General features: G+C 35.3%; 3 protein-coding genes across 6 annotated transcripts; 1 reads left to right on the top strand and 2 right to left on the bottom strand.

The window, feature by feature from the left end:
* Window positions 1–2149: 2149 nt before the first annotated feature.
* LOC141839859 (N-terminal acetyltransferase A complex auxiliary subunit NAA15) lies at window positions 2150–17737 on the bottom strand. Its single transcript, XM_074727707.1, has 26 exons — window positions 17528–17737; window positions 15582–15660; window positions 15408–15490; window positions 15166–15315; window positions 13576–13691; window positions 13049–13154; window positions 12794–12865; window positions 12501–12616; window positions 11988–12120; window positions 11490–11567; window positions 11144–11197; window positions 10973–11043; window positions 10143–10197; window positions 9956–10051; window positions 7594–7722; window positions 7423–7505; window positions 7106–7336; window positions 5034–5166; window positions 4842–4952; window positions 4562–4693; window positions 4165–4221; window positions 3527–3624; window positions 3389–3447; window positions 3193–3304; window positions 3005–3105; window positions 2150–2892 (listed from the first exon to the last, which is right to left on the bottom strand). The coding sequence occupies exons 1-26, from the start codon at window positions 17576–17578 to the stop codon at window positions 2714–2716; spliced, it is 2685 nt and encodes an 894-aa protein (XP_074583808.1). The 5' UTR covers window positions 17579–17737; the 3' UTR covers window positions 2150–2713.
* A 503-nt stretch (window positions 17738–18240) lies between these two features.
* LOC141842079 (uncharacterized) lies at window positions 18241–19407 on the top strand. Of its 2 annotated transcripts, none has more exons than XM_074730297.1 (4): window positions 18241–18329; window positions 18399–18687; window positions 18772–18894; window positions 18958–19407. In XM_074730297.1, the coding sequence occupies exons 1-4, from the start codon at window positions 18279–18281 to the stop codon at window positions 19122–19124; spliced, it is 630 nt and encodes a 209-aa protein (XP_074586398.1). In that variant the 5' UTR covers window positions 18241–18278; the 3' UTR covers window positions 19125–19407. The 2 variants fall into 2 exon arrangements, with proteins under 2 accessions (XP_074586398.1, XP_074586397.1); XM_074730296.1 differs by having other exon boundaries at window positions 18955–19407.
* Window positions 19408–21073: 1666 nt separating this feature from the next.
* Window positions 21074–26662, bottom strand: LOC141837751 (putative E3 ubiquitin-protein ligase RZFP34). 3 transcript variants are annotated; one of them, XM_074725123.1, is made up of 13 exons: window positions 25494–26662; window positions 24926–25363; window positions 24782–24853; window positions 24572–24659; window positions 24119–24178; window positions 24003–24035; window positions 23590–23667; window positions 23455–23498; window positions 23331–23371; window positions 22476–22558; window positions 22275–22366; window positions 22074–22185; window positions 21074–21439 (listed from the first exon to the last, which is right to left on the bottom strand). In XM_074725123.1, exons 2-13 carry the CDS (start codon window positions 24973–24975, stop codon window positions 21335–21337), a joined length of 858 nt encoding a protein of 285 aa, XP_074581224.1. In that variant the 5' UTR covers window positions 24976–25363; window positions 25494–26662; the 3' UTR covers window positions 21074–21334. The 3 variants fall into 3 exon arrangements, with proteins under 3 accessions (XP_074581224.1, XP_074581222.1, XP_074581223.1); XM_074725121.1 differs by having other exon boundaries at window positions 24782–25363; XM_074725122.1 differs by having other exon boundaries at window positions 24782–25020; window positions 26552–26662.
* Between the last annotated feature and the right edge of the window lie 262 nt (window positions 26663–26924).

The following is a 26924-nucleotide window of genomic DNA, read 5'->3' as shown; positions in this document are numbered from 1 at the left end:
TCCGGCTCACAAAATCACTTTTTAAGTAACTAATTATAATAAAAGATAAAATTCATCACTCACAATTTTATATGATGATTGAACCTATAATTATCTATGAGCAATAACATAATTAAAATCGTCAACTATCCTTAAATAATTAGTACGATTGAATTAGATTATTTTAATTTTTTAAAATTTATTTTAATATATTAAATTAAAAATTATTTGACTACACTAAGCTCCAACCCAATGCAGTCCATCATTGGCTACGCCAATGTATGTGAGGAATAAATCAGATAAATCAGAAAGTTATAATTAACTATTACGACGAAGGTATTAGCTTGACTTCGTCGAAATATTAATTCGACTCTTGTCTACTGTAACAGATCTATTTCATAGTAATCAATTCAATCATCCTCTAGGGCACTTTTTAAATAACTAACAATCTCAATGTTATGAATATTTAAGGGAAATTAATTAGTGGTTAAAAGGACGGAGGAGGAAGAGAACACGGATCGAATAAAAAAAACATCAGAAAAAAAAAATAAAAAGAGATTTATCCTTTTTCAATTATCATCAAAATAATAATCCATTGTATCTCAATTTATTTTTAAAAATACTTTTATAGTAGCTACCTATCATAATTATTATGATATAAATATTTTAATTTTAATCAATATTAATAATATTATATTTTATAACAGTGATGAATTAGAGGTGTTGATCAATATTATATTATAATAGTTAGGAATTATAATGATTATAACATATAAAATTTATTTTTTTATATATCGATCAATATTATATTATAATAATTATGAAGTTATAATTACTATACAGTTATAATAGTCATCTCTAATCAATATTATATTATAGTAGTGAATCATAACTACTAAAATATAGATAATTTATTTTTAATTAATATTATATTATATTAATTATAGAATCATAATTATTATAATTAGGTAGTTGCTAATTATAATTATTACAACTGTGATCATATAACTACTATAACATTATCAACCATTCTAATAAAAAAATATCTTTTTAATTTTTGTCCCTTTTTTTAATGAGACTCCAATTTGATCAACATTAGTTCTTGATTACAAACAATTAATTAGTAAGGAGGAATTATCAATGATGATAATTAAATGAGCAACAACTCTCATGGATTCTTTCTGAGAGGAGGGGCTCCATTTGAGTGGCCAACAGTCAGTCAAAGGCACCCTTTTCTATAGGGAAATAATAAATAAGAATAAATTAAATGGCATAAATAATGGAATCAAATTGTTATGGGAACTTGTGGGATCTTGCTTAGTGTTTAGGAACATCATATCTATTGTACCTGCCCCTTTCAGTATTTAAATTAGTGTAAATTTCAAAACATGCCCCCCAAGTTTAACAATTTTTTAAAATACATTGTAAACTTTTTTAACATCAAAATGTTTCCTAATATTTTTTATTTTGTTATCAAAATGCTCTCTATCTAAGCCTTAGTTTACCCTACAAAGTATCATCTAAATTCTATACTGAAAGAGGGGCATGTTTCACAACAGAATAAAAAAAATTTTAGGGCATTTTGATATTAGTGAAATTTTAGAAGGCATTTTTAAAAAATACGTAAATGGTGGAGGAAAAAATCATTTTAAAATAATTATAACTACTAGACAATTCTAATTATAACTACTTTACAATTATAACAATTATAAATCATATAATAACTATTAGCATTCATAAATACTCTAATATAATATTAATCAAAATTAAAATATACATATTACAACAACTATTATTCATTATTGCTATAATGACAAATGATAATATAATTTTTTTTTAAAAAAAATTATTTAGAATTTAGACTTTAATGCATAGAATAAAGAAAATAAAATTTAAAAAAATTATACTAAATGCTCAAGAAAAGAAAAATATTTTTAATATTTCAAAAATAAAATATCTATATTATAACAATTATGATTATAACTACTAAAAATAAAAATATATTTTTTAAAGAAAAAGTGAAATATCCTTTTAACAATAAATACAAAAGGATGCCTTACTAATATTTTCAATAAAAAGGAGGATTTTCACTAAAAAAAGGAGGGCTTTTTTAATTTTACCCAAATTTTAATGTTGGCAAATCCGAAGAGATAAAATGAAAGAACCCATCTTGTATCATTAAACTGCATGGAAAAGCTTTAGCCAATATGGTTGGAAGTAAACAGCATAGCATCCAAGATTAGCATACAATTACCATCCCTTCAACATATACTCCACATTATTCTTCCAAAAACGACAATCGATCGCATACAGAATCATGCCAAAAGTTGGACCTTAACAAGAGTAACACAGATCTAACGGAATGCAAAAGTATCTAGTTAAGATTACTCAGCCCTGCAGCTTGAATATATTGGCAACATGCTAAGAACTTTTGCTACTGGGCCTGAAGAACTAATAATTAGTATCAATGTCAGATGCGAGGAAAAAGCAACTGCAATATCCGACGAGATATCTGATAGTACAATCCTGTATAACATGCCTGAATGAAAGAGAAACTGAAGATGCACAGTGCAATGGTTGTGGAACATCTTTGATGCTCTAGCTCAGACGCAAAAAATAATTCATGTTGTCTCCGTATATTTTCACAGTAACGAGTGCGGCAACATTCTTCGTTTGAAGCGCCTGCTCATGCCTCTCGCGACTCATTTCAACTCGAGTTAGATGATGTGGAATGCTATTGGATTTTCAGGTCATGAAAGGCTTGCAAGTTTCCAATCAAAGAATGAGAATCTGCCAGTCCATTTTCTGAGGAAGTGTCTGTGCGTTTATTGGCATTCCTAGTAACAGCAGAGCTTTGGCTACCCTCAAAATATGTAGAGTAAGGAAAGTAATCTGCACACCGTGTCTTCCATCCTGCAGTCATGCAAAATCATTGAGAATACGCATAACTCACGTTTCCACCAGTTGCGGAGAAAACTCAAACACTCGACCAACAGATAATATGAACGAATAACACAATACATACTTGAAGTAGCTCCCTGGTCATTGAACACTGTCTTGAGCAATTTATGGACCGAAATGCAATCTTGAAGTTTCCATATGTTGACAGGACCTAGTGCCAAATTCCTGTTGAGGAAGTCCAAAACATAACAAAGTGATTTATGTTGTTGCAGTATTGTTAGATATTATAGATGGTAGACTATTAAAACACACCCCACTGCTAGCTTGTTTTCCGACTCTTCAATTAACTTAATCGCCTCAGCCTTCTTGTCCGGCTGAAGAAGATACAGCATTTCAGCTGCTGCGGCCCGATGCATCAACATATCTAGAAGTTTCGAAAGAGAAAATCAAATTAACAGCATGAAAGCAATTGATCCAATGCAAAACCTAAAGGGAATAACATGATAACCTTTGTGCATCTTGAGGAAGCATTCATTAACTTCGATTAGTGACTTCCCATGCAACTGACTGCAATATATAAAAACCATAAACTTGTTAACTCCAAGAAAATGTTTCTTGAGACAGGGAAACAGCAATCAAATGCAACCTTATATTTGGCCGCTCTGCTTCTAATACATTCCAAATGAGTTTCTCTGCGTCAGTCACTGGAGAAGGATAGCTGCTAATCTTGTGGAAGAACTTTATCTGTGAAATTAAATAATGAATTAATATAATAAAGTAATAAGAAATGTCACCCATAAAGTGGATTATAATTTTCTTACAATATAAAGAAACTAAAAATGACCACTTAAGCCAGAATTATAAATTATAATATCAAAGAGAGAGAGAGAGAGAGAGAAGACAGAAATAGTAAATTGTTTGAAGTAGTTCTATAATGCCATTAGTGCAATTATAAACAGTGGACTAGTGCCTTCAGGTGTTTAGGCACTCCTCAATCGACATATTCACATCAGAAGATGCATTTCCAAGGAGAAAAAGGTTCTGATGTACTTGAATTGGTCGCTTCCACATTGTGATTATGCCATGAATTTAGAAGGAGATGTCACCCATTTGACCTTTTTGTTGCCAATTCAAAATTAGAATAATCAATAATATCCCTATTTTATTGTATCCATATGTTGACTTTTTACAGAGGAATGCAATGGCAAGATAATATATTCAATAAGGAAAATCCTCTTTCTAAGGATAAATCTGAGAAGCAAACTGCATGGTGAAAATCCATACCAAACATCTATGGCAATCTGGATCATTTTTGTCCAATTTAAGCAGATTCTTAACAGCCTGCGGAATTAAAAACCAGTCAGTGCAGCAAGAATGAAGATGGAAATTAAGATCACCATGTAATGAACAACGTAATAATGACATGAGTTCTTTGATAATTCATCGGTGGTATGCTTCTTTCTTTTAAGTGTTCGATTGCATAGTCCATCAAAACTCTATATTATGTCAAATTCCATATGAAGCATAAATATTTAATTTGTTCCGTTCTACTTTCACTCTTGCCATCCTCTTATTTGATGGATCAATGAGAAAGAATCAGGAATCCAAATACTAATTTGATACTATTTTGGCAAATGATATGACCAAAACTAGAAAAAGCTAATATGGCTATTATGTGTACCTGAAATGCTAATAGAATCTTTTGCTTTCTCATATTCACTTCAAAAGAAAGAATGTGAGTTTCCAGTGAACTGGAAGAGTTACTCTGAAGCAACTTCAAGTATTTTGTAGCTTCAGCCAATGGATCTTCCACCTGCAAATGAGGAACATAGTTTAATTCACCACTTAAGTAAAATTATACTGTTTGGTAGCAGATGCCTAGACTACATATCAAACCTATACCTTTAAATAAATAAATTAAAAAAAAAGGAAATCATATGTATAACTATAAAATTAAGAACCTGCAATAGCTTTTCACCATGAGGATCTAAATCAATTGGTCTGGCATTTTGCCGCTTGCCAGATTTAGATGTTCCAGAAGTTGTTTCCTCATCATTTCTTTCTTCAGCTTCCTGCAGAATATCAAGGAGAAAACTGAAGGAAACATTCCAAAATAAAGCATTTATGCACGTGCAGAGTTCTATCAAGATTACTTTCTTAGCACGAGCCTCTGCCTTTTTTTGTTTTTGTCTGAGTTTTTTCTTCTGTGAAGCAGGCAAGTTTAACATCTCATCACTTTCCTCAACCGCAGCTTTTGGTGGAGAATCATGCAACTTAACATAACATCTAACAGAAGGAAACTTGAATTAAAATATTATTTCTTTTCAAGAAATGACATATCAATCTATAAAAGATTATCCCAGAGCCTAAAAGATTTTTTTTATAATGATTATGGATATGACACTAGGATGGTGTGAGCCAATGTCACTCATACTTCAGTAGTAGTATCTGTCTATTTGATATGTGCATTGATCTAGAAGCCTGATACCATATTTCCTAAAATTGCTTACATGTGCCAAATTGGGTGTTGATGTCAAAGTTCATATCCAATGTTCGGCAAAAGTACAGGAATGTAGGCGAAGTCTACATAGCATAGCCATCAAGTACATTTCAGTGCCATCAGTTTTTCAGAGTAAGTAGTTGATCTACAATATCTCTATGATCAAAGGAAGTTTCTAATTACTACTATCAACATCCCAACAAAATCTTACAAGACCATTACAAGCCAATTGGTATTCATGTTTTTGCGGCAGAAAAAAATTGCTTAGTCTATCAATAGTAATGAGTGTAGATGAGTTTGTGATTGAACTGATGATCGTTCCCACTGTCATATTTGAAGGCACAGTAATGCATTTTCCTATAAGGAAGAAAATTGGGAAGGAAATAAAGTGACAGATTTTCCCAGTGGCACTTTCCCTCTGTTTCCCATAGATGATTCCCTTCCAGTTTTCCTCATATTACTTTGTCTAATTTGGGTGGAAACTTACTTTCCAGAGAAATGAAGCTCAAATCCAAAAAAAGAAATTATTTTTATCTTCAAATTATTTTTTTTTTATTTTTTCTATATTCTGATAAATAAAATTTTAAAATTTAATTTTCCCTCCATCTTTCCTTCCCTCCAAAGAAACAATCAAATGATATATATTCTGTAATTATTTTTCTAAGAGTTTTGTTTCTAGCTTTTTCTTTCCATAGCAACAGTTCCTTCCTTTGTAGGAAAGAGAGGCTAAAGGATCCAATTGGCGAAGCATGATAAGTACAAAGCTGTGGCGTGAAGACATGTAAGGGCAGCAACACAGTTTAGCATAAGACATGGGATACATGAAAGTGTTTGGTACCAACAGTTGCAAAATTTAAACACACAAGAAAAGAAAGACTAATTAGTTGGTTAGGAAGGGCACATTCACACGAGGGGGAATCTGTACTTGGTTCTTGAACCAAGAGCATGTTCATAGCATGTTCGATTGCCTCATAATTAAGCAATATCTTCCACTGTTGTTAAAACAGAACCAGTCATCAGAACAAATAGATTCAAGCTTAAGCACTCGATTTAAAGAATCAGGGCTCAAATTTTCAAAATATAAAATGAAATTTTCAAGGCTTTGTGGCCCTAGTCACAATATGCCTATGAATGAATCTGGATAGTGGTACAGAAGTGTTTAGAAATCGAAGTAGGAATTCTTGCATTGTCATTTTACCATTCTTAATCCATCATCAAAAAAATCAAGTTTAATAACATTTCCTAGTTTAATAATATTTCCTTATGCAAAAAACAAATGGAGACTAACTATAGATCTGTCCTTGAGTTACTTTCTATTTAACAGAATATATGATAAGAAAATTTTAGTCAGTTTATAGAACTGTTGTGAATATATCTAGCAAATAGCATGCATAACATCTGTGGAAGTTATAGTTATGGCAATGGCAATTGGAGTTTGGGGGTAGCCTATGTAGCCCTTAGCTTTCCACTTAGGAGGACATGACAATGAAGTTTAAAAAGTGGGGTAAAAAGGAGAAGAAATAAAAGAATTGAAGCCTGCATAATACATACATTTTTTTTTCAAATCATTCATTAAACCAAGGGAATACTTTGTTTGCACATTTAAATTCTCAATTTCTAATAAATATGCAGAGTAAAGATTTTGGAATTTAAAAGGATGCACAGATAAGCATTAACTCCAAGGTAGTAGGTGTAATTCAATGTAAAATCACTGTAAAAATTTACCTTATAGCACCTATTGCTGCTTTATGAAAATACTCGTGCGAATGCAACTGATCCTGAAACTTCAACATTGACACATAGGACCGTAAAGTCATTTTCCGCAGACAGTAAGAATGGAAGTCAAATTGGTCCTCAGTAATGTCTGAATAATGCTTCTCAACGGCCAAGAAATTTTTAAGTGCATGTCCTAGATCACCTTGACGAGAGTAACTTTCACCAGAAGCAAGTTCATACCTTCCACAGTAACATATATGAGTAAGATCAAAGGAGGAAGGACAAATTATTCAAGCAATTGAGATATGCAACTGAAAGGTGCGTACCACATACACTGCATGTCATGAAGATTATTATGCTGGTCCCCATCCTTGGTGAATAAAACAGCTGTTTTCTCAGCTAAAGCAACCTTGAGAAATCAACAAATAAAATATCATTTTATGTGCCAAAATTAGAATAGATAAAAACCAAATACCATTACCAGCATAAGGTTATACCTGATCAGCTTCGAGCATATGTGTAACACACTCACTATTCAAGTAACGATCAGCAAGATCCATAGACCTAGCTTCATCTGCCAAGGCAGCTGCAGCAGGTAAATCACCAGCATGTTTCAATATTCTGCCCTGTGGTCCAGATTGAAACATGTCAGCATGACCTATGTGCATTTCCAGTAAAAGAAACATAATTGCCAGCGGTGCTTATGGCAAGAGACACGATATGGTTAAACATCATTGGCATCTCAACCAAAATTAGATATGCTATAACCTATAAAATGAATTCATTGCCAGAATTGCCAAAGGCGCTTTTGGGAAGAGACATTATGGTTAAACATCATTGGCATTGCAAACGAAATCAGATAAGTTATAAACTATAAAAAGAATTCATTGCCCCAACATCAAAAGGAATCAACATTGTTAAAGACCATCAAGTTTGCCACCATCAAACATAAAAGAGAGATGAGACAGACTCCGACAAGGCACCAAAGTAGCTCAACAATGCTCATTTTCTTTCTTCTGACTTGATTTCCAAACAAAGAATAGGTACTCCAATAGCACATAATATTTAAATCTAGTCAGATCTCCCTATTCTTTTCTTTCTAAGAAGATATAGAGTGCACTCTAGGAATCTTTGCTCCACATCCATGTCTCCAGAACCAATTTTCATATACAAATCAACTTCCTGCAAGTCTGAGGCACACTTGTTCTGAGATATTTCCTCCAAATTAATCACTCCAAACTAAAAGATTAGAGAGCTTTCTCCACAGATACTCTCAACTGTGATGAACTTCTACACTTTATCTTAAACAATCACAGTAAATAGGAAAACAACTTCACTTCTTTCAACTTTGATGTCTTAAACAATCATAGTAAAGAAATCAACTTCGCTAATTTGATCATGTAAGCCATAATGTTGCTCAAGTGGAGAAAATATAAGGCTTTTGGAAGAATAATCTTATCTTAGATTCCTTATGTTGCTCAAGTGGAGAAATATAAGGCTTTTGGAAGAATCATTTTATCTTAGATTCCTTCTACATTTTGTTTCTTACTCTAGCAAAATCAATGGATTTTTATATTGTTATATACCCAGTACATAATGGTGGCTTTTATCAATTTGCAGACTGAAAGTCGCTTACTTGTCAATTGGCAGGTATCAGTTAAAACATTTGTCAAGCATACCTTGGAGTAAGATTCAAAATCTCGAGTCGTGTCAAAGTTTGGTCATTGATCAAAATGATATTGTTTCGGTATCGTGTCGATGTTTCGATATATAGTGCCGGTAATGGATTGGAGTTGAAGAAGGAAGGAGATGAAGCATAGGAAGGAGACATTGTTTGTGCCAATCATAGTTTTAAATCTTGTACCATGCTAGACGAAACAATTGAAACATATCATTCATAGAAACTCGACACTACTCAACACATACAATGTCTCTTTCCTTTGCTTCATCTCCTTCCTCCTTCAACCTCCAATCTATCACCGGCATCATACATCGAAATGTTGACACAATAGTGGAATGGTATCTTTCCAATCAAAGACCGGAACTACGGCACAACTAGAGATTTTGAAATTTGATGTCAAGTGGTACGAGCTTTGGTGATTTACTGGAACGATACATTTCAAGCGTTTCACCCGGCATGGTATGAGATTTCAAACCATGCCTTGGAGAGTGTACTTGGACAAGATCTTGGTTGTATATACCATAATACTCAAAATAACACACAATTGTGAATATATGTTTGTTGAAACTAGGATGCATAATGTTTGTTAGTCCCACACGAACAAGTTTGGTGGTCCATTGTATAATTAAGTCTCTTTCCTATCAGTTCAGGCTTTTGCAATAAGTGGTCAGTATATCAACTTCAACATGGTATCAAAGCAAGAGGTCTAGAATTTAAATTTTATCTGTGTCAAAAGGAAAGCCTATACCTCTGAGCTAAGATGATGTTTGAGGAGGCTCTACATTCATTCACATACAGAAGTATGGCCCCTTTCCTAAGAGTTTGAGTTTTTGAAATAACTAATTAGTCGATCAACTTTCACAACATCTAACCTCGTGAAGCTATGAGGAATTATGGAAGAATTCTCAGAGAAACTTAGCAAAAAGTTTTTGAAGAAATCCAACTAGGGCCAATATTTAATTGAAATCTGTAAACAGGCAGGTCAATGAATCTATAGAAGGGATGTACCAAACTTCGAACTAACTGCAGCAACTAAATGGCAAGACTTCAGAACAATTAAAAATGTAGGAAATTTAGTGACAACTATTTTGCATGAACTATGACAGATTCCACACTGCTAGCTCAGGGTGACAACCAGATAAGTAGATCGTAGAATTTGCAAGGCTTATCTGACGGACCTTAATGGAATACAAATCAATTACTGTTGGTGTGTGTGCAATAGCTTCATCGATTTTAACTAGAGCAAGAAGATGTTGGCCTCGTCTGTCATAATGCTGCAACACAACAGAAGCAAAGACAACGAGATTAGCAATACACAAACGAGAATCACCTAACACTGAATCTACGGGAGGAATCAAATTGAACCTGTGAAACCAGAAACATTGTCCACATGATTGTTGAAGGAGGCTCTTTGTTTGAACTGTATTAAAATAGGGAGGAAAATCAAAACCATGGCTCATAAGTAAAAATTAACACAACATGGTATGGACAAAAAGCATAACTTATTACTTTTCCTGAAAAATATACATGATAGCATGTTTATCATTTTCTAAGAATGTGAATGAGACCCATAAAATGGGCAAAAACTTTAAGTGAAAAGTATAGAAAACTGAGCAATACTAGTCTCTATATTTAGGAAGGATATTTCATTAAGGCTCATGAAAAAGATAACACAGTTAACGTGATTCTCATTAGGAAAATCATAGTATCAATCAAAGAAATAAGCTTAACCTTTCAGTTTGACTGTTTGTTTTAATGCTTTAGTTACTCATGTTAGATTTCTGCAGTGTTGAATTTCTGGTTACTAAAAGCTACACTATAACTCTATTACCAAAAAATAAGTAGTCTCAAGAAGGTATTGGTTAAAAAGAATTCAAATTTAAGAGCAATATGGCAAGTCAAATGCCAGAACATGAGAAATTATATCAGATATTATAGCATAAAAGGTCAACTTACCTTGTGATACATCCAATCACTTTTCTAAAGATAAGTCTGTCTAAAATATACATTCCAAAAGGAAAGAGAACATAAAATTTAAGACAAAGAAGTGACAACCCCCTTTGCTCAAGTAAAGAATAAAGATTATACTTTTCTTGAGCCATTTATTCAGAACAGCCCACAGTCAGTAAACATAAATCTGCACTGATTACAGAGCACCTATCTGGAAACAAAAAAATTTAAGACCTCAAAATTACCTTCCTGGAAAGCATCCTGTTGATTTAAGTGAGTCTTCTAGATAAAGAAATAATTCTTCAAGAATGGATGCCTGCAAAAAAAAAATTCAGTGCATAACAGCCCATCAAGCTCTTGCTTAAATAGAATATAGATTGAGCTACTTCTTGAAGGTCCTGAGTAATTCTGCAAACCTTTCCTTTCTGGTCATACAAGGGACTGAGATCAGAGAACAGTGAAGGAACACCCTGAATTAGTATAGGTGAAAAAAGTTACACATCTCAGCTTGTTCACCTAATGGAAAAAATTTTGGAAAGAAAATATCATACTGCTTTATCAATGAGACACCCATAGGTGGTGTACATACATACATATATATATTCATGATAAAACCCTAACCTAAAATACAAAAGTGGACTAAACCCACTGCATCAATAACTATATTAATACTATTACCTCTAACAAATAAAAGAATCACAACGAAAGTATCCTAATTTTATAGTCCATAGAACAAAAAAGCAGTAAAAAGGATTCACCAACCTTAGTTAATAATGGTCTCACATAGTTGTCTGTTGCTTCACGAAAATTTTCACCTTCTAGAAAATCAAGTGGTATTCTCTGATCCAAAAAAAGAAAGATCCCAATAGATGATTTGCTAATTGAAAGTAGAACATTGCAAGAAATAAGCCACAATAAACAGTATAATTTGAATAAAAGAACCTTACAAACATGCACAATAGACAACATAATTCAAGTAAAATTCACGCCAACCACTAGGAAGCTTGCATTACAGGAAAAGCAAGCATTTGAATAGCATGGTGAATGCCTTCCTTCATAGTTTGTAGTCTTCATAAACCACATCAACAATTATTAAAAAAACTGATCCTTGCATTTCATTAAGTAAATAATGATGCATTCTTTGCCAAGAAGATAAAATAGAGTTTTTGCAATCAATAAGTTGGTACAAGTTAGTTGATAGACAGAATACATATAGACACATAAGTAACATCATCCAATGCCAGAAAAGAGTTTCCCTACCTTAACAGCAGAAGATGAACCATATTGCTCCTCAAGTAACTTATACAAAGCATTCAATTTATCAATCTCATCAGATGTATATTCACCTTTTTCAGAATATAATTGAACACATTTTTGCAGGCCAATCAAATACCTGTTAACAGTAAGTAACAGTATGAATACAGCTACAAAACCCAAAAATGAAAACACATCTTTAAATAACAAAGCAAAGTATAAAGGACAAGAAGTATAGTAAGAGCATTGCGATCAGACAAAAAAAGTGAAAACCCAAGAAACAAAAAAGATCAAAAAAATCATCAGCATCCTGTCCACAAGTGAATCCAGAAGATTGATTGGTCTTAAGCAATAAAGTGACAACATGTACTTAAAGCTGTAAGCATCAATCCAGAATCATGATGCAGATACATTCATAAATGAGATTGAAGTGTGTCATCCAAATTATATTAGAGAGAAAAATTGAAATGCCATGTATTTAAAAAAAGCATACTTGGTGATGTATGCAAAATAACATACCTATAATTATCAGGATTCATATAGAGTAGGGACCGATATATCTTTTCCGCTTCCTCAAAGCGCCCCAATTTCAGTAAAATTGAAGCCATTTGTTCTTTGAAGGTTAACTTATCTAACTGATGAAATCAAGCAACAAAGAAATAAATATGATGCAACAAGCAATATACATCTGACAAATATGAAATGAACTACTAGAGCTTGAAATTGCATATTTGCATGAGCATTTTGTTCCATTCAATAACCATGAAAATGAATCGTTAACAAAAATATTATCAGCTAAAACATAAGCTCACAATTTTAGACGACATCTTGTGCATTTCCTCCAGTGCTCTATCAAGCAGCTCACTTTCCTCTAGCAATGTAATCTGCAAAATGTAATCTGGAATATAACCTTTCCACCTTCCCACATAGAAGTATCACAAAAAAACTATGATCAGGGCGAAGTGGTAGAAGCAGAAGAAAAACGAATTCACTTATAAAAGATTATTCTATAAGATCTAATTAACATAACAAAATAAGAAAATGACCCTCTTTTAAAGTTTATACACCTTGTACAAGAGCATTTCACTGTGCTCGTAACGCTCATTTTCTGGGGGGTAATCGTCCTCCAATGTCCCTTCATATGCTTCCAATATATCAATTGCCTTCAAAGGGCTAAAAGGATAAAGAAATCAAGTAACAAAAAAGTTATCACTTAGTATAAAAAAATACATTGGAGATAATTTGATAATAAGAGTATTAATGCCATCTTCCAAGAAATGACGGAAAATTCCAGTACAGGTAAAGTATGTGCTCAGGCAATGTATCACATATTATGATGAAAGAGATCATATTATAAAAACATAATATAATTGCTTATAATTTAGAAGAATAGTTCCAACTACTATGTGATTCACAGGAAGTTTTACATAGAACAAGTTGAGAAAAAGGTGAATTTGGAGATTCGAAATACAAAGATCAGAAAAACAGCACATTTTGGAGAGTTGAAAAGGGAGCAACCAAACACTTGAAAAAGTATTGTCCAATGGTAACTGGTCAATAATTAACATATTTACCCTAGAAAACCATGACTTACTTGGAATTCAGGTGGTGTGCAACAGCAAACCCAATCCAGTTCATGCGGTGATTTGGCTTCAACACTAAAAGTTGTTGTCTAGTTTCAATAAACCCTGTCAGGTCTCGCATCTGCACCTGCAGGAGACATGTATAGTTGTTACCTAAAGAAATCAAGTACTACTATTCACAGTCAGAATTGCGAACATTAATAAAGAAGAGCTATTTTCAAAAAACAACCAAATAGAAGAGGATCAATGAATTTAAACCAAGTTCCAAAAAATGCATAAGAGATAAGAAAGACATAAACATTCAAATTGTCTTGTGAATTGAAGATAGTAACAATCTAATGATGCCAACAGAAGAGGATCAAACCTGTACATTAAATTAGAAAAGTTATATGATCACCCCTGGAACTGGAATTTTGTAATTGTTGGTATCCATGAAGAATTGAAGTTAAAACAATAAACAGGCGAGGTTGATATCATATGACTGGAAGATATTAGATATAGGCCAGAAAATGGAAAAGAAGATGCAAAGGCTGTTATAAGCCTACCACGTTTAGATATAACTTAAAAAGAGTGACCATCGAAAAATAGTTCCAATAAGTTCAACCACATTGATCATCCAAATCTTGGTGCAAACTTTGATTGGGCCAAAGGGCAGACACATTCAATGGAATTAACCAATAATATCCAGTACAAGTCCTCTTTGAGAAATAGCCATACTGGACCTTGGAGTGCATATAAAATAAAATTCTGAAGTGGTTAGATAAAATAGGATGAGAGTTGCCTTATGCAATTGTAACTTAACAACTAGTGTTAAAAACGTCTAAACCCCTACAAGATCGTTTGTAGTTTTCCTAATATGAAGAGGTGTGTATCAGAGCATAAGGAATATATAAGCTAATAATTCATACATTTAACTAACAAAGACTCAATTATTTATGGCTTAAAAAGTTTGGATATTAATATCAATAAATATTACTTATTATTGACATCTATAATTTAAATATAATATTATTACATTATTTATTTATCTGAATAATTTTTAAGAAATAAATAATGTTCCATTATTACTGAATATTATTTAATAATTATTTCCTAACAATCTAATTAGTGATGTTGTTTAATTTACATATATTGGTTATTGAATCAAATATAATACAACAATAAAATAATTATTCATTAATCAAATAATAATGTTTGGTTATGTAATTGACAAACAATAACTTAATAACATCTCAATTTTAAGATTTCTTTTTTACTTCTATGATATCAATATATAAAGTGATAACATACATCATTCTTAGGCTTTCAAACTTATTCCTTTATCCCACAGATTAAACAAATAATTTTTTTCCATTTTGTCAATTTTTACTTGTTTCCTGATTTTTATTTACTGATTTCAATTGAATCAATCTTACAAATCCATGAAGTTGATACCTTTAGTTTACGGAACATCAATATTATTGAAAACCAGGATCATCTCCATAAATTCATAAACACAATATTACAACACAATTTGTTAATTTAATAAACTGAAAGTACTAAAAAAAAATGCAAACTCACAATCTAAAGTTGACAACATTAATTGCCAATAAAATACCAACCTGCAACAATGATAGATCCCGCAGAATTTCAATATTGTCAGGATCAATTCTCAAAGCATTTCTGTAACACTTAATAGCTTCTCTGTATTCCCTATCAAACCGGTACAGTAGACCATAAACATGCCAGCACACATGACTTTTAAGATCATTCTACAATAGAAAAAAGTTTGTGTAAGAGATGCCTCTGGAAAAAATGAAAGCAACCTTATAAGTTATACAAAAGAAACTAACTAATAGCCAACCTTAAGACCACGACGAACAAGGTCATATGCTTCTGTTTTTCGATCCATACAATTCAATGTCAATCCCTTCATGGACAAAGTTTCTAGCAACAGCAAGGAAAACCAGCCAACCGATATTGAATCAAGATATCAATAATAAAGAAGATTCTTAGTGCTGAGAACTCAAAATCCTACCTCCATGTTCAGGAAACTTCTTCAATATGGTATCAGCAGCCTTTAATCCTTTTTTGTACTGTTTTGTCTCGTATGATTTCTGAAAAAGGAAACAATGAGTATTTGCATTAGCATTATGGCATAGTTTAATGAAAGCAAGGAAAGAAAAATTGTAAACCAATAGGTTTTCGAACCACTATTTTTGGTAAAATAATGCGTTGTTACTTCTACATAATAATGCCTGTGTGATGGGCGCAATTTTGCAGGTATAGGAGATTTTTTTGTGAAAACAAAGTAGATATGACATCACTGCTTCCCAGACCAGAAGCCTAACAAGAAATCAGCAACTAAACTTAATGATGAGTTTCAAAACTTTACTTCTTAGTGCAAGATATATATGAGTTGAAGCCTAAAAGGCAAATTATCCATCTAAACAAAATAATTTTTACTTCTTTTTTTTATATTTTCCTGCATCAAGGATAGCAAAAAAATATCTTATGTTTCCAGGAACAAAAAAGTATTTTAGAATTAATATATAAGATGATGCAATTTAGTAGATGTTCCATTGAACTTTATGCGCCTTATACCTTCAACTACAATTGACTTTCATAAATTATTTTTGGATGTCGAATTTTTTTAAAAAAACTTATAATCAATCATGTTTTGATTCTACAATTTATGCATTTTAGCTATTTTAAAATCACAATGCCCCCTTTTTAAAAAATTTAACTTCACCACCCCCTGATGATTCCATTACAAATTGATCAAGCTTGCATGTATCCCATTATTTCAACCAATTTTTTAAGATAAAGTTTAGATCAATGCTTTTCAACAAAAATTCATGCATCACAGCTTTTCAATTTCCTGCCACAACAGATTTACAAAAGAATTTTCTCATGTGCAGTTCATGAAGCCACTGTTGAATTCTTGGTGTTGTAAGGGCAGCAATTTTCAATAGAACATACAGATAAATTCTAATTTGCAACAGATAAATCAGTTTTGGAACTTGTACTGGAACAAACACAGAGTTATGAAATAACAAAGTTGAAATGAAAAGGCCTGTATATGCCAGTATCTTCGGTTGCTCCTTGTAGCAGCAAATTTTTCACAATGATATCTAAGTGGACATCGGAAATCAAAAGCTCTAATTTTCACTTGTTGAATAGAGCACTATTTGCAAGTGGTTTTCTTATAAAGTTGCATACTAGCAGTACATAATAGATGGCAAGCTGGCTCAAGAGCTGAACATGCAGGATCTTTTTAAGTTCATTCTAGAAATGTGTTTCCCGATTGATCCAGGGGTGAGTCAGGCTATCAGACATATTGTTTAAGAAGCTGTATGGGGCATGGTAAGATTAAGGCATTTCACGAAGGGCAAGTAGAAGCAAATAATTTTTCATCAAAATTTGATATCTTCTTACGATCATTATAAATAGGATTTACCTCCTGATACTAGCTCAAAAAAGATTAAAAAAGGGGGAAACTTGCACATCATGGGGTCAAAGCCATAGAAAAGAGGCCTACTATATTATCAATCACAAAACTGGTACTTTTTTTAATTGGACGTTTACTGCACTAGCTTTGTACTATTTCGCTCCAAACCCCACCAAATTGTAACCTTGACGAAGAAAGGAAAGAAAGAACTAGATCCAAGAAAAAAAGAGAGAAAGAGACGAGCATCCAGAGCAACGTTTCATTGAGTTCTCCGAAAAAAACATTGACTTTGTAGATTCACGTCCACCAAAAAGATTCTCTCAGATCAAAATTCTAGCCCCAGAAATATGGCAGCAATACATAACACTGCCAGAAGAGTAAATAAAAAGTTGCCATCTTTCATCAAGGCCATGAGAAGACCAACAGCGAGAAACATCAGCTCCGATAAAACTAGCATCGAGTTAGTATTACGAAACTATCATATGAAATCAAGGTGAATACTCCGATTAAAAACACGGTGAGGGGGCACTTACCACGATGACCTTGAAGAGATTAGCTTCTTTGGAGGGGAGAGACGACCCCATTTTCGGCTAGATCTAAGGAAACCCACGAGGAGAAGGGCAGGAGAGATATGAGGAGGAGAAGGCGGCAGAGGAAGGTGGAATCGAGAAGGTTTCTCCGCTCGGGTGAGGAACAGACGTATCCAACGATGAAACCCTACCCCCGCCGCGGCAGTGACCGAGGGAAACCCAGTGGAGCTCCCATGGCGGCTTCGCCCGCTTTGAGGGGCGTCCCCTCACCATCCCCACCGTTCATCGACAGGATTCACGCCTGGTGTTTGCGAATCGGACGGTCACAGGATCCGGTTTCGGCAAATGCTGGCTCTATCGAACGGTCCAGATCGAACATCAGTAACGGTCGATGTGGTATTTACTTCGCAAGGTACAGTTAGGAACGGTCTTGAGACTTTTGATTACAATGTCCACGCAATGCCAAAAAAAAATGATAAAAATAAATAAATAAATAAATAAAAGGACGCCCCTCGTTTTAATATTTTTTTTTCAAAAGTGGCATTGTTTTAATGATAATGATAATAAGTTTTGAAAAAGTTATTAAATCTTAAGAGAGATTTCCCTAAACAATAAAATGGCTGCTGCTGTGGGCTGATCTAGTGGGCCGGTTCTTGGGCCGGTTAGGGAATGAGACGGCCCGATAACGTTCTGCTTCGAAATCCCAGAAGCAGGAGAACTAACTCGGAAGTGGAGAGCGATCAAGTCGGTGGCCATGGCGACGCTCTTCATCGCCCTCCAGTGCTGCAACTGCTCCACGATGCAGGTCAGTGGCACCCATCTCTTCTTCTTCTCTCCTCTCCCTGTTCGCGCCTGCAACGCGGTGAAACTGCAGGTGAAGCAGCAGCGGAAGGGCACCGTCTCCAAGTGGGTCTGCGCCGTCTGCAACCAGCGGCAGTCGGTGCGGCGGATCCACGCGCGCGGCCCCCTCGCTCGCGACATCCGCAAGTTCGTCCAGGAGTTCAACATGGCCCGAGCCGCCGCCGACTCCGCTGACGCCGATCTGGGAAATCCGAATCCGCCCCTTTCCCGCGCAGAAGACGACCTCTTCGCCGTCAGGAAGAGGAGAACGGATTGGTCCGAGTACCTGGATCCGGAAGCTGATCTCGATGAAAGCGAACAAGGCAGGTTAATTTGTTGCTTGTTTGGTTCTCAAAATTCAAATTCGTCTGTGTTTTACCTTCTGATTGCTCGATTTGAGCATTCAGATGGTTCGCCGGAGCCTGCGGTGGTGGTGACGCAACTGCCTCCGGCGAAATCAGCTACCAAGAGGAGTTCCTGCTTCAAGTCTCCAGTGGAAAAGAGGAAGAAGACGCTAATTGGCGACGCAGGCAAGTGCTTTCCTTTTCATTGCTTTGGCTTCGATAGTCCCGATCCTATGATCAATGTAGCAGGAAAGGCGGCGGCGATGGACGGGAAGCGCGGTGGTGGTTCGTCGAAATGGAGCGAATACTTGGATTGTGAAGAAGAAGAGGAAGAAGAAGGGGAAGCGATGAAGGGAGCGAAGTGGTGTGATCACGAGGAAGCAGTGGAGGAGGAGGTCCACCCAGACTTCAACTGATTCTTCGCTCTTGCGTGTTCTTCCTGTGAAACAACAAAAAAAAAATGATGTGCTATAAGCAATTTACTTAACAAAAAAACGAGGAATCATTTTGCTTTCTTCAGCTCCCTTCTCCAATAGGTGGAATCCGCCACCTTAGCGGTTCCACACGATCGATTTCACGATTATTTGTGAGGAGGTAAACCGAGAAATTGTAATTGGTCACGACACAGAAGGGTATGATTTCTTCGGCTCCCTAGATCTTGATTGCATGGAGCTCAATTAAGGAATAAGACATAGTATATAGTTGATATTGAATAGTTGTGATGATTTTAATGATGAAGATGCTTTTTCTAGACATCATCATACACAATGAACTTGCAAGTTAAACAACAGCTTTTGCATCAGGTCATGTTCTAAATCCTCTAGCACACAGAAAAGCTTCACTGGAAGGAACCAAATTCGATGGATCGTTCACTTTTGAAGCTATAAACATATGAATTGCTTATTTAGTCTGTGAGTCGACAAGGATTCTGGCAAGATAATAGGCAAGTTTAGCAAGTAGAATAAACCTTTTGCACTTTAAGAAAATGACAATGCTTATTGAACATAAACCACATGCATGTTGACCATGTATCAGATCCATAAAAGTTTGTGTAAGCATGTCCTTGAATGCATTTCTCAAATAATTTATCCAAATCTTGCATATGGTTAAGTATTTAGTAATAACGTTCACCAATTCGATCATTTTTCGTTCCATCTTGAGCATTCATATGTTGCCTAACTAGATCTAAAGATGATACCAGGGGTTTCAAGATACTCCAACTTTTACTTCATAAATAATAATGACAGGCCGGATGAAGAGAAATCGGAAAAAGTTATGTGATTTCCCAAATACCTTTCGTGGCAAGACACAGACCTAAAATTCTCGAGCAAACACCACTTCAAATAAAATTCTTGTTTCAGGTTGTCAATTTGAGTGAATAACTCTCCCGTTCCAGATTAAGTGTCTAGGGTGCGATAGTAAAGCAAACTGCAATCCCAGAACAATTATCCATAGATTCAAGAATATGGTGCTTTGATTGATGCAGTGGTGTGGAAGTTAACATCATGGCCAAGCACACATGGTCCTATGTCAGGAAGTTATAACTAGTGACGACGGTCTTGCAAGAAATTGAATGTTTTTAACTATCAATCATGCCCATCCCAACCGGGATAATTGACAAGCTTTATGTCATTTGCCGATCCTTCGTCTGATCAACAAAGCATTCACTGATATTCTGGGCCACGATGTGCCTTTCAAAGGAAGAAGGTGGCTACGAACTGTATGACTTGCAGGCATGAAACTCAGCCGTCTTATGTCGAGCCCTCTGGAACATTCAACACAAGAAAGACTCATTATGGGTCGTTGGATACACCAAAGCAAGGCAGAAACTCTCCCCTGATCAAACGCTTACTGCAGCTCCAAGATCAGCTAGTACTAGTGGACCGAGCACTATAAGTATGAAGTACACAGAATGGTACGTGGCGGGAAACCAAAGGTGTTGCGAAAGCATATGATTTTTTTCAGACCAAAAGGGACAGTTAAGGTGCGGGCCAAGGTTGTATGGAAACCATGGCTCATGCTCAAACATAGATTTACTCGGTGGATGCTTGCACAAGTACGGCTGCTCAAGGACGGCTGCGGATGAGTCAGGAAAAGATGAGTCTCCTCTATTTTTCTGAATGCTCCATCAGTAGAGCTTTATGGACTAAAGTGAAGACATGGCTTGGCATCCGACGGAGATAAACAACCCAACCAGGCTCTTTCACATCTTCCAACGGGCATACAGTGGCAAAGGGGGTGCCTCATGAAGGCCAGATATTTGAGTCTCTCTTGTATGGTTTTTCTTTTGTAGCAAGCTAGTAATAGATGCCAGTATGAGGACTGCTACACGACATAGATCTTCACACACGTCTACAGATTTGCAGGTGTCTAAGCCTGTACATAACATTTTGAGTACAATACATTTACCTTCCATCAGAAAAACAAACAAAGAAGCTTTAGCTGAGATAATTAAACCAGTCTTGCAAGAAATGAACTGCTAATACAATTGAACTAGGACATCAATAAGAGAGCATGAAACAAAGTTGACACGGACAATGACGAAGCTATTAGGAAGATCACCAAAAACTTGAGGATTTTGCTCTTGAGATAAAGGCAGCAACAGATGTTTTCTTAGATCAAATTTTTAAGTTTGACGAGTGTTGTATGATTTGCACTTGAGGCATTTTTGTCCTACTACATGATACAGAACCACTGAGGCCGCTCCACAGTCATTGCACAAGATTCGAACCTGCAGTTGTAAAAGAATGAACCGAGTTATTATTGTCATATAGACAATAAATCTTCATTTAAAAAAAGAAAAATAATCAAAATTATATGACCATCCTGGAAGAATAATGAAAACTAAACCGAAAAAGGCAATTCGACCCAGCTACTATGTTTGTAATTTACAAAGCATCTTTAGCTGGAGTTCCTTTCCCCCCTCTTTTCCACCAAGTAAACATCGAAGAATTGTTAGTCAATTCTTTTCTTTGGTCTTCTCTCCTTGGTCTAAGTAGACAGCATTAGGAAAGAGCTGATAGAGGTGAATGAAACTTAACAAAAAAAAAGGAAGTAGCGTAGCAAAAAAGGAATTGTTCTGGTGAATGGTTATGCTCAACAAGAGTATGAAATAGATTTGAATTACACAGTATTTAGGTATGTGTTTTAATGTAGCAAGCCGGTGTGTGTATGGGTAGCAAAATTCACCGGACTTTGTCCACTGCCCCTGCCCCATACTTAGTTTTTACTTAGTTTTGCTGCAGTGTAATAACATAACCAGATCACAAAGATTATGGCGAATTAACAACCACATGTAGACATTACTGTTGCCCCAAGGATATATGGCACAAGTAAACACAATACAGACATAAAGAAAAGCGAACCTTCTTATCATGGTAGATTGCAGGCATTGGAGTGGCTGCTATCTCCCTGTCCATAATTTCCCACACTTTTGACATGTCACATACAGACTTGGAGCAGAGAGGACAGGCATACCTTCACGAGGAGATTTCAATCAGGTAAACAGATTAACTCAAGAATCGTCAAAAATAAAGGTGGCAGAAAACGTAGCAAGCTGAACTTACTGTAAATGTTGCTGCATTTCCTTTAAACATTGTACGTGGATAGTGTGACCACACATCAGAACACTCACATCATTTCTAGACTCGAACAAATACTGTAAGCAATGCCAGTTATTGAGGATGAAACAACTTAAATTTTCAGCAAAAATTGAAGCTTTTTTCTTTGTAATTGACAAGGTGATAAAAGAAGACAAGAAATCTCACCTCAAAACATACAGGGCAATCATGATGCATTGCTCCTTCCACACATGGATGGCTATTCTTTAACACAATTGAGTAGCAGCAACCTAGTCGAGAAAAAAGACAAAAAAAGACACGGCATCAAGATGGTTGTAATGATGAGTGAAAAGAAAAAAATAGCAACGCACGTTGAAGTAAACAATGACATCATAACAGCTAATTAATCATGAATCTCAAGTTAGACTACACTGATTAGCATAACTGCTGTCAAGTTAAAGCAGCATACTGACAAGAAACAAAGGCTGTCAAAACAGCAAGTATTAAAGCTTCTGATAACATGCTGAACTAAGTAGGTAAAAACAAGAAGCCAGACATGAACCAAGTTTCAGAATTATCTAGAAACCATTTAGAAAGATCAAGATAACAAAAATATTGAAATAAAGCCAAAAGAGAGTTTGTGATTCTGCCAGCAGCAAGAATAGCAACTAGAACAAGGCAAAAAGTGATAGTAAAGCCAAAACAACAAAGGCAAAGGGAAAAATAGATATGCAATAACAAAAGAATTTACTCAATCAGCCTACTGACCATGATTACGAGCATTGACAGGAGAATCTAAATTTAATTAGGAAACCCACACAGCTGATAGATATTCAAATGCACACATAAACACAGCATGTATTTCCTATTACAGCTGACATACAAATTAGCAGACATACAAAAAACTTTCAATTTCCATCAAGTTCAGTCAATCCATTAGCCAATCCTTATGGTAGGAACAACTCCATTAATTTACACCTAGACTGGAATATTTTGACAGATTAACAAAGATAGACAACAGGTAAACACTACCAAAGCAGTATAATGAAGATGGTAACATACCACATTTATAACAATGGAAAAAATTCTCCCGTCCACCAATCCTGACAAACCAAGGGATAGGTTAGTCAAAGCGAGATAAGGTTTCTTGAATCTAAAGGACATCAATAAGGTTTTTAACAAAAACCTGCAAATTCCACAACCACCACAGTGGTATTGTTGTTTTGAGATCTGAAGAAACAGAAAAAATAAACGTGTTAGAATAACCTTTCCTGACTAGATCAGAACATAACACGATTTCCCAGATAATTGGTTCACTTACATCATCGTCGAACAGCTTGCAAATTCCACAGAAGTATTTACCCATACAAACACCACAACTAATACAAACTTGTTGAACCTGTAATAAGTAAAATGAGAAAAGTGTCATAGTCAATGAAGTCATGTTTAATCACAAAATTCCAAAACACTAGAGCATGCAACTTCACAATAGGAAAATTGGATAGCCAGTGTGTTCTCAGAATATTTCAAGTAAATACTCTTCGAAGTGACTAAAATATGCAGAACACATAGTGATTGTCAAAGGATGGGATTCAAGATAGGTGTTAAAGATCTATAGGCATTGTCCAGTAGTTGAAGATCATTGCTGAGCATATAAATAACCATTTTCTAATGGAACAACTATATGTGTTTGTCTATCACTTTGAAAATAATGAGCTAGAAGTAAATACTTGCCTCTTGCTCAGTGCCACACAGTGAACATATGACCTGAAATGAAAACATAAGCCAAGTGAGAAAGCTCATCATTTATAAGAGATGACCTTTTCATTTAAACAAAAAAAACCAATTACTTCTTTAACTTCTTGACGTGGAAGGTCGTGTCTAAATCTTCTTTCAACATCTATTGAATTCTGCAAACTCAAATCAGAAAATCAGTATAGTTTCAGCTTATATGGCATAAGGAAGAACTTTATTTAAATAGGATGTATATAAATAAACATAATTAGAAGGGGAAAGCTACAAAGTGTCATTTCTTACCTAGCAAATCAAACTGTTAAAAAGTAAAAACAAAAATAAGAGTAAGAGTTTGCATCTAGTATGAAAGTCATCAGTTCAGATAGGAACAATATCAAACTTAAAAATGATCATACAAGTGATAACGAGGAAAATATGCCATTTCTGTGAAGTAAAATTGTTACAAAGTAAATGAAAGAGAGAGTTTTTAATGGAGATTGTATTTAGTTAGAAACATATCAGGTCAGATAAGAACATGCTCAAAATTGAATGTGAATGGGAACACTGACCATTGCTTCATTGTGGCAATGTCGACAATCAAAAATCTTATTACAGCATGGTGCACGAATACGACATCTTCGTCGATAATGTGGGCATCTGCAAATGATTCAAAAGGTAGAAGAATACATAAGTGATCAGCAATATTTAAACAACCTATAAAATTGTTGAAACTTAAACATTTCCAAAAGGCAAAAGTCACTTGGAGAAAAAGAACATACCCATACATCATAAGACTGCTGTCAAGTCTATCCTTGGCAGAAAGGTCAGAAGCAACTTGTCTTTCTTCAGCTCTATAACAGCTTTTATCAGATGAGATTGTGCATTCTATCAAATTCTCACTCTCATTATCTCGGTATACCGACATTTTTTGCTCCAAGATGGAAGATCCACAAAGGTCAGCTAAATCCCCCATATAATGCAGATTTGCTACCAGAGCTGACTACCAGACCTGATGCACCTGCAAATACAAGAATGTTTAGCAAACCATTTTCACCCATAGCAAGTAGTCGGTAGCCCATGAAACCGGGACAATTGTGCAAGACTGAAGGTATCTTCCACATAGCTGTACACTGTTTCATATCATCTATCATAGAATTATGTTGAACAGCTCCTATCAGCATAAGTCCAAGATTCAGATTGATCAGGACATGATTTAGAACTCCAAATATTAGTGCATATACTGCAGCGAATTATTCTTACTCCAGCTTTGAAAGGTGACACAAACTAATCCTTTGTATTCGAAGTAGTGTAATAACCAAATCGAACAAAATGGAGACCAGCAAGATAACCTCCCTCTGTTTCTGGTAAGAATAATACACGACAGAAGCCATCAAATGAAAGTGGAAGAAAAAAAGGTCAAGGAAACAAAAGGTCCAGATATGTAGATTTTTTGACAATTTCGACAAGGTAGGAATGCTTGAGTGAGCCTACCTTGACGTGCATCGAGCTGCATCAACAGTGTATCTCTGATTTCTGAAAATCCAACATATATAGTTTGATCTTTGTCCAACCATTGTTGTTTCTTGTTAATAATTTTTTCCACACAACTTCAGGATGCTCTTCTCTACTCTCTTACCTGTGCCAACTACCTATTTGCAGATAGTTGACCACGAACATCTACCTAATCATATCTAATTGAGAACAATACTCATGTATATCCTGGTCACCGACAGTTTCAATGGATAAACCTGCATGAAGCTTACTGAACTCGGTTCGTTTCACCAGCCAGAAGAGATGAAATCCATCACCATGTGGATGAAAGATTTGTTAGTCCCTCCAAAGGAAAAATAAATGGAGAAAAAAACAACAGTGAGAGGAAATTTTCAATCATATTATCCAAATGGGGTTCAAATAGGCCATACCCATCACATAATTAACATATGATTTAGGATAACCATGGCACAGGAACATGAGTTTTGATTTTGTGTATTCCCTAAACGAGGGACAGGTGAGCTCACCTACTTGGCCATTGCACATCAACACGATTGAGACCAATTACTCTAAATAATTGATCTAAATAATCCACCCATGGACTGCTAAAATTTTCTAGCTATATCCTTTCATTAAACCATTGCACATCAACAATCAAATAACTAGTGGAATAAAGGCAGAAAATAACAACTACAAACAGAGACATGATTTGGTATGAACAAGACAACCAAACAAAAATTTCCATCATTAGATTCTCAAATAAAATCGAAATCTGCACCAAATTGCTACAACCATTTGATCTACGCCGTGATTGTCCAAAAAATTACCACCAATCGCTGATCACATAACAAAACATCTCCTTCCACCAAAGGGAAAACAACACATGAAATTGAGCAACCCAAGACTAACAAAACCACTAAACTGGAGCAATACGACAAGCGACTGCAACAGATAATTTACCAAAACGACTCGATCAGAGAGCTACTGGAACAAAAGAGAATCAATCGAGCGAGAAAACAAAAGGGAAAGTGGCAGAAAAGCTGCGAGACCGGACGAACTTCTTCGACGATCGACGAGATCGGGCGGCAAAACCCGAGGATGTAGATCGAGATCAGCTTTCGGACTCGCCTCGGCTTCTCCGGTAACGGAACGCGAAGGAACAGCAGACCTCGTTGATCCAGCTGTTCGAGATACTTCGAGGAAGGTCTTTTATAGCAACGGAGAGGCCTCTCGTGAAGTTACCATCGCACCCTCGCTCCACTCCACATGTGCGGTCGTACCGTCGCCAAAAGCGTAGCAAATTTGGAATTAACCGAAAACAGCGTTAATTAATGAAGGTATACGTGGAATGTGAGTTGCGTCACGGAAGAGCTGGTAACAGACGAAGCTTTGATTTTGCAGCTGGGCGACGAGGATGCGGTCAACATGTAT

The sequence above is a fragment of the Curcuma longa genome, chromosome 11, assembly GCF_044706935.1.
Source record: "Curcuma longa cultivar G26 ecotype Majalengka, Jawa Barat chromosome 11, ITB_CL_G26_1.1, whole genome shotgun sequence".
Classification (NCBI taxonomy): Eukaryota; Viridiplantae; Streptophyta; class Magnoliopsida; order Zingiberales; family Zingiberaceae; genus Curcuma; species Curcuma longa.
Note: the sequence above shows the minus strand (reverse complement) of the source record. Positions and strands in the feature narration are given on the sequence as shown.

Excerpts from the sequence above, each read along its gene's own strand:
- LOC141839859 (XM_074727707.1), bottom strand. The coding sequence starts at position 17,578 with ATGGGGTCGTCTCTCCCCTCCAAAGAAGCTAATCTCTTCAAGGTCATC. Across the intron at positions 13,155-13,575 it reads GCACACCACCTGAATTCCAA|CCCTTTGAAGGCAATTGATA; the intron begins GTAAGTCATGGT and ends TTATCCTTTTAG. Across the intron at positions 7,506-7,593 it reads ATATGCTCGAAGCTGATCAG|GTTGCTTTAGCTGAGAAAAC; the intron begins GTATAACCTTAT and ends TGATTTCTCAAG.
- LOC141842079 (XM_074730296.1), top strand. The coding sequence starts at position 18,279 with ATGGCGACGCTCTTCATCGCCCTCCAGTGCTGCAACTGCTCCACGATG. Across the intron at positions 18,330-18,398 it reads GCAACTGCTCCACGATGCAG|GTGAAGCAGCAGCGGAAGGG; the intron begins GTCAGTGGCACC and ends GTGAAACTGCAG. Across the intron at positions 18,688-18,771 it reads TCTCGATGAAAGCGAACAAG|ATGGTTCGCCGGAGCCTGCG; the intron begins GCAGGTTAATTT and ends TTGAGCATTCAG.
- LOC141837751 (XM_074725121.1), bottom strand. The coding sequence starts at position 24,975 with ATGGGGGATTTAGCTGACCTTTGTGGATCTTCCATCTTGGAGCAAAAA. Across the intron at positions 23,499-23,589 it reads GCAAGCTGTTCGACGATGAT|ATCTCAAAACAACAATACCA; the intron begins GTAAGTGAACCA and ends CTGTTTCTTCAG. Across the intron at positions 21,440-22,073 it reads CAATCTACCATGATAAGAAG|GTTCGAATCTTGTGCAATGA; the intron begins GTTCGCTTTTCT and ends TTACAACTGCAG.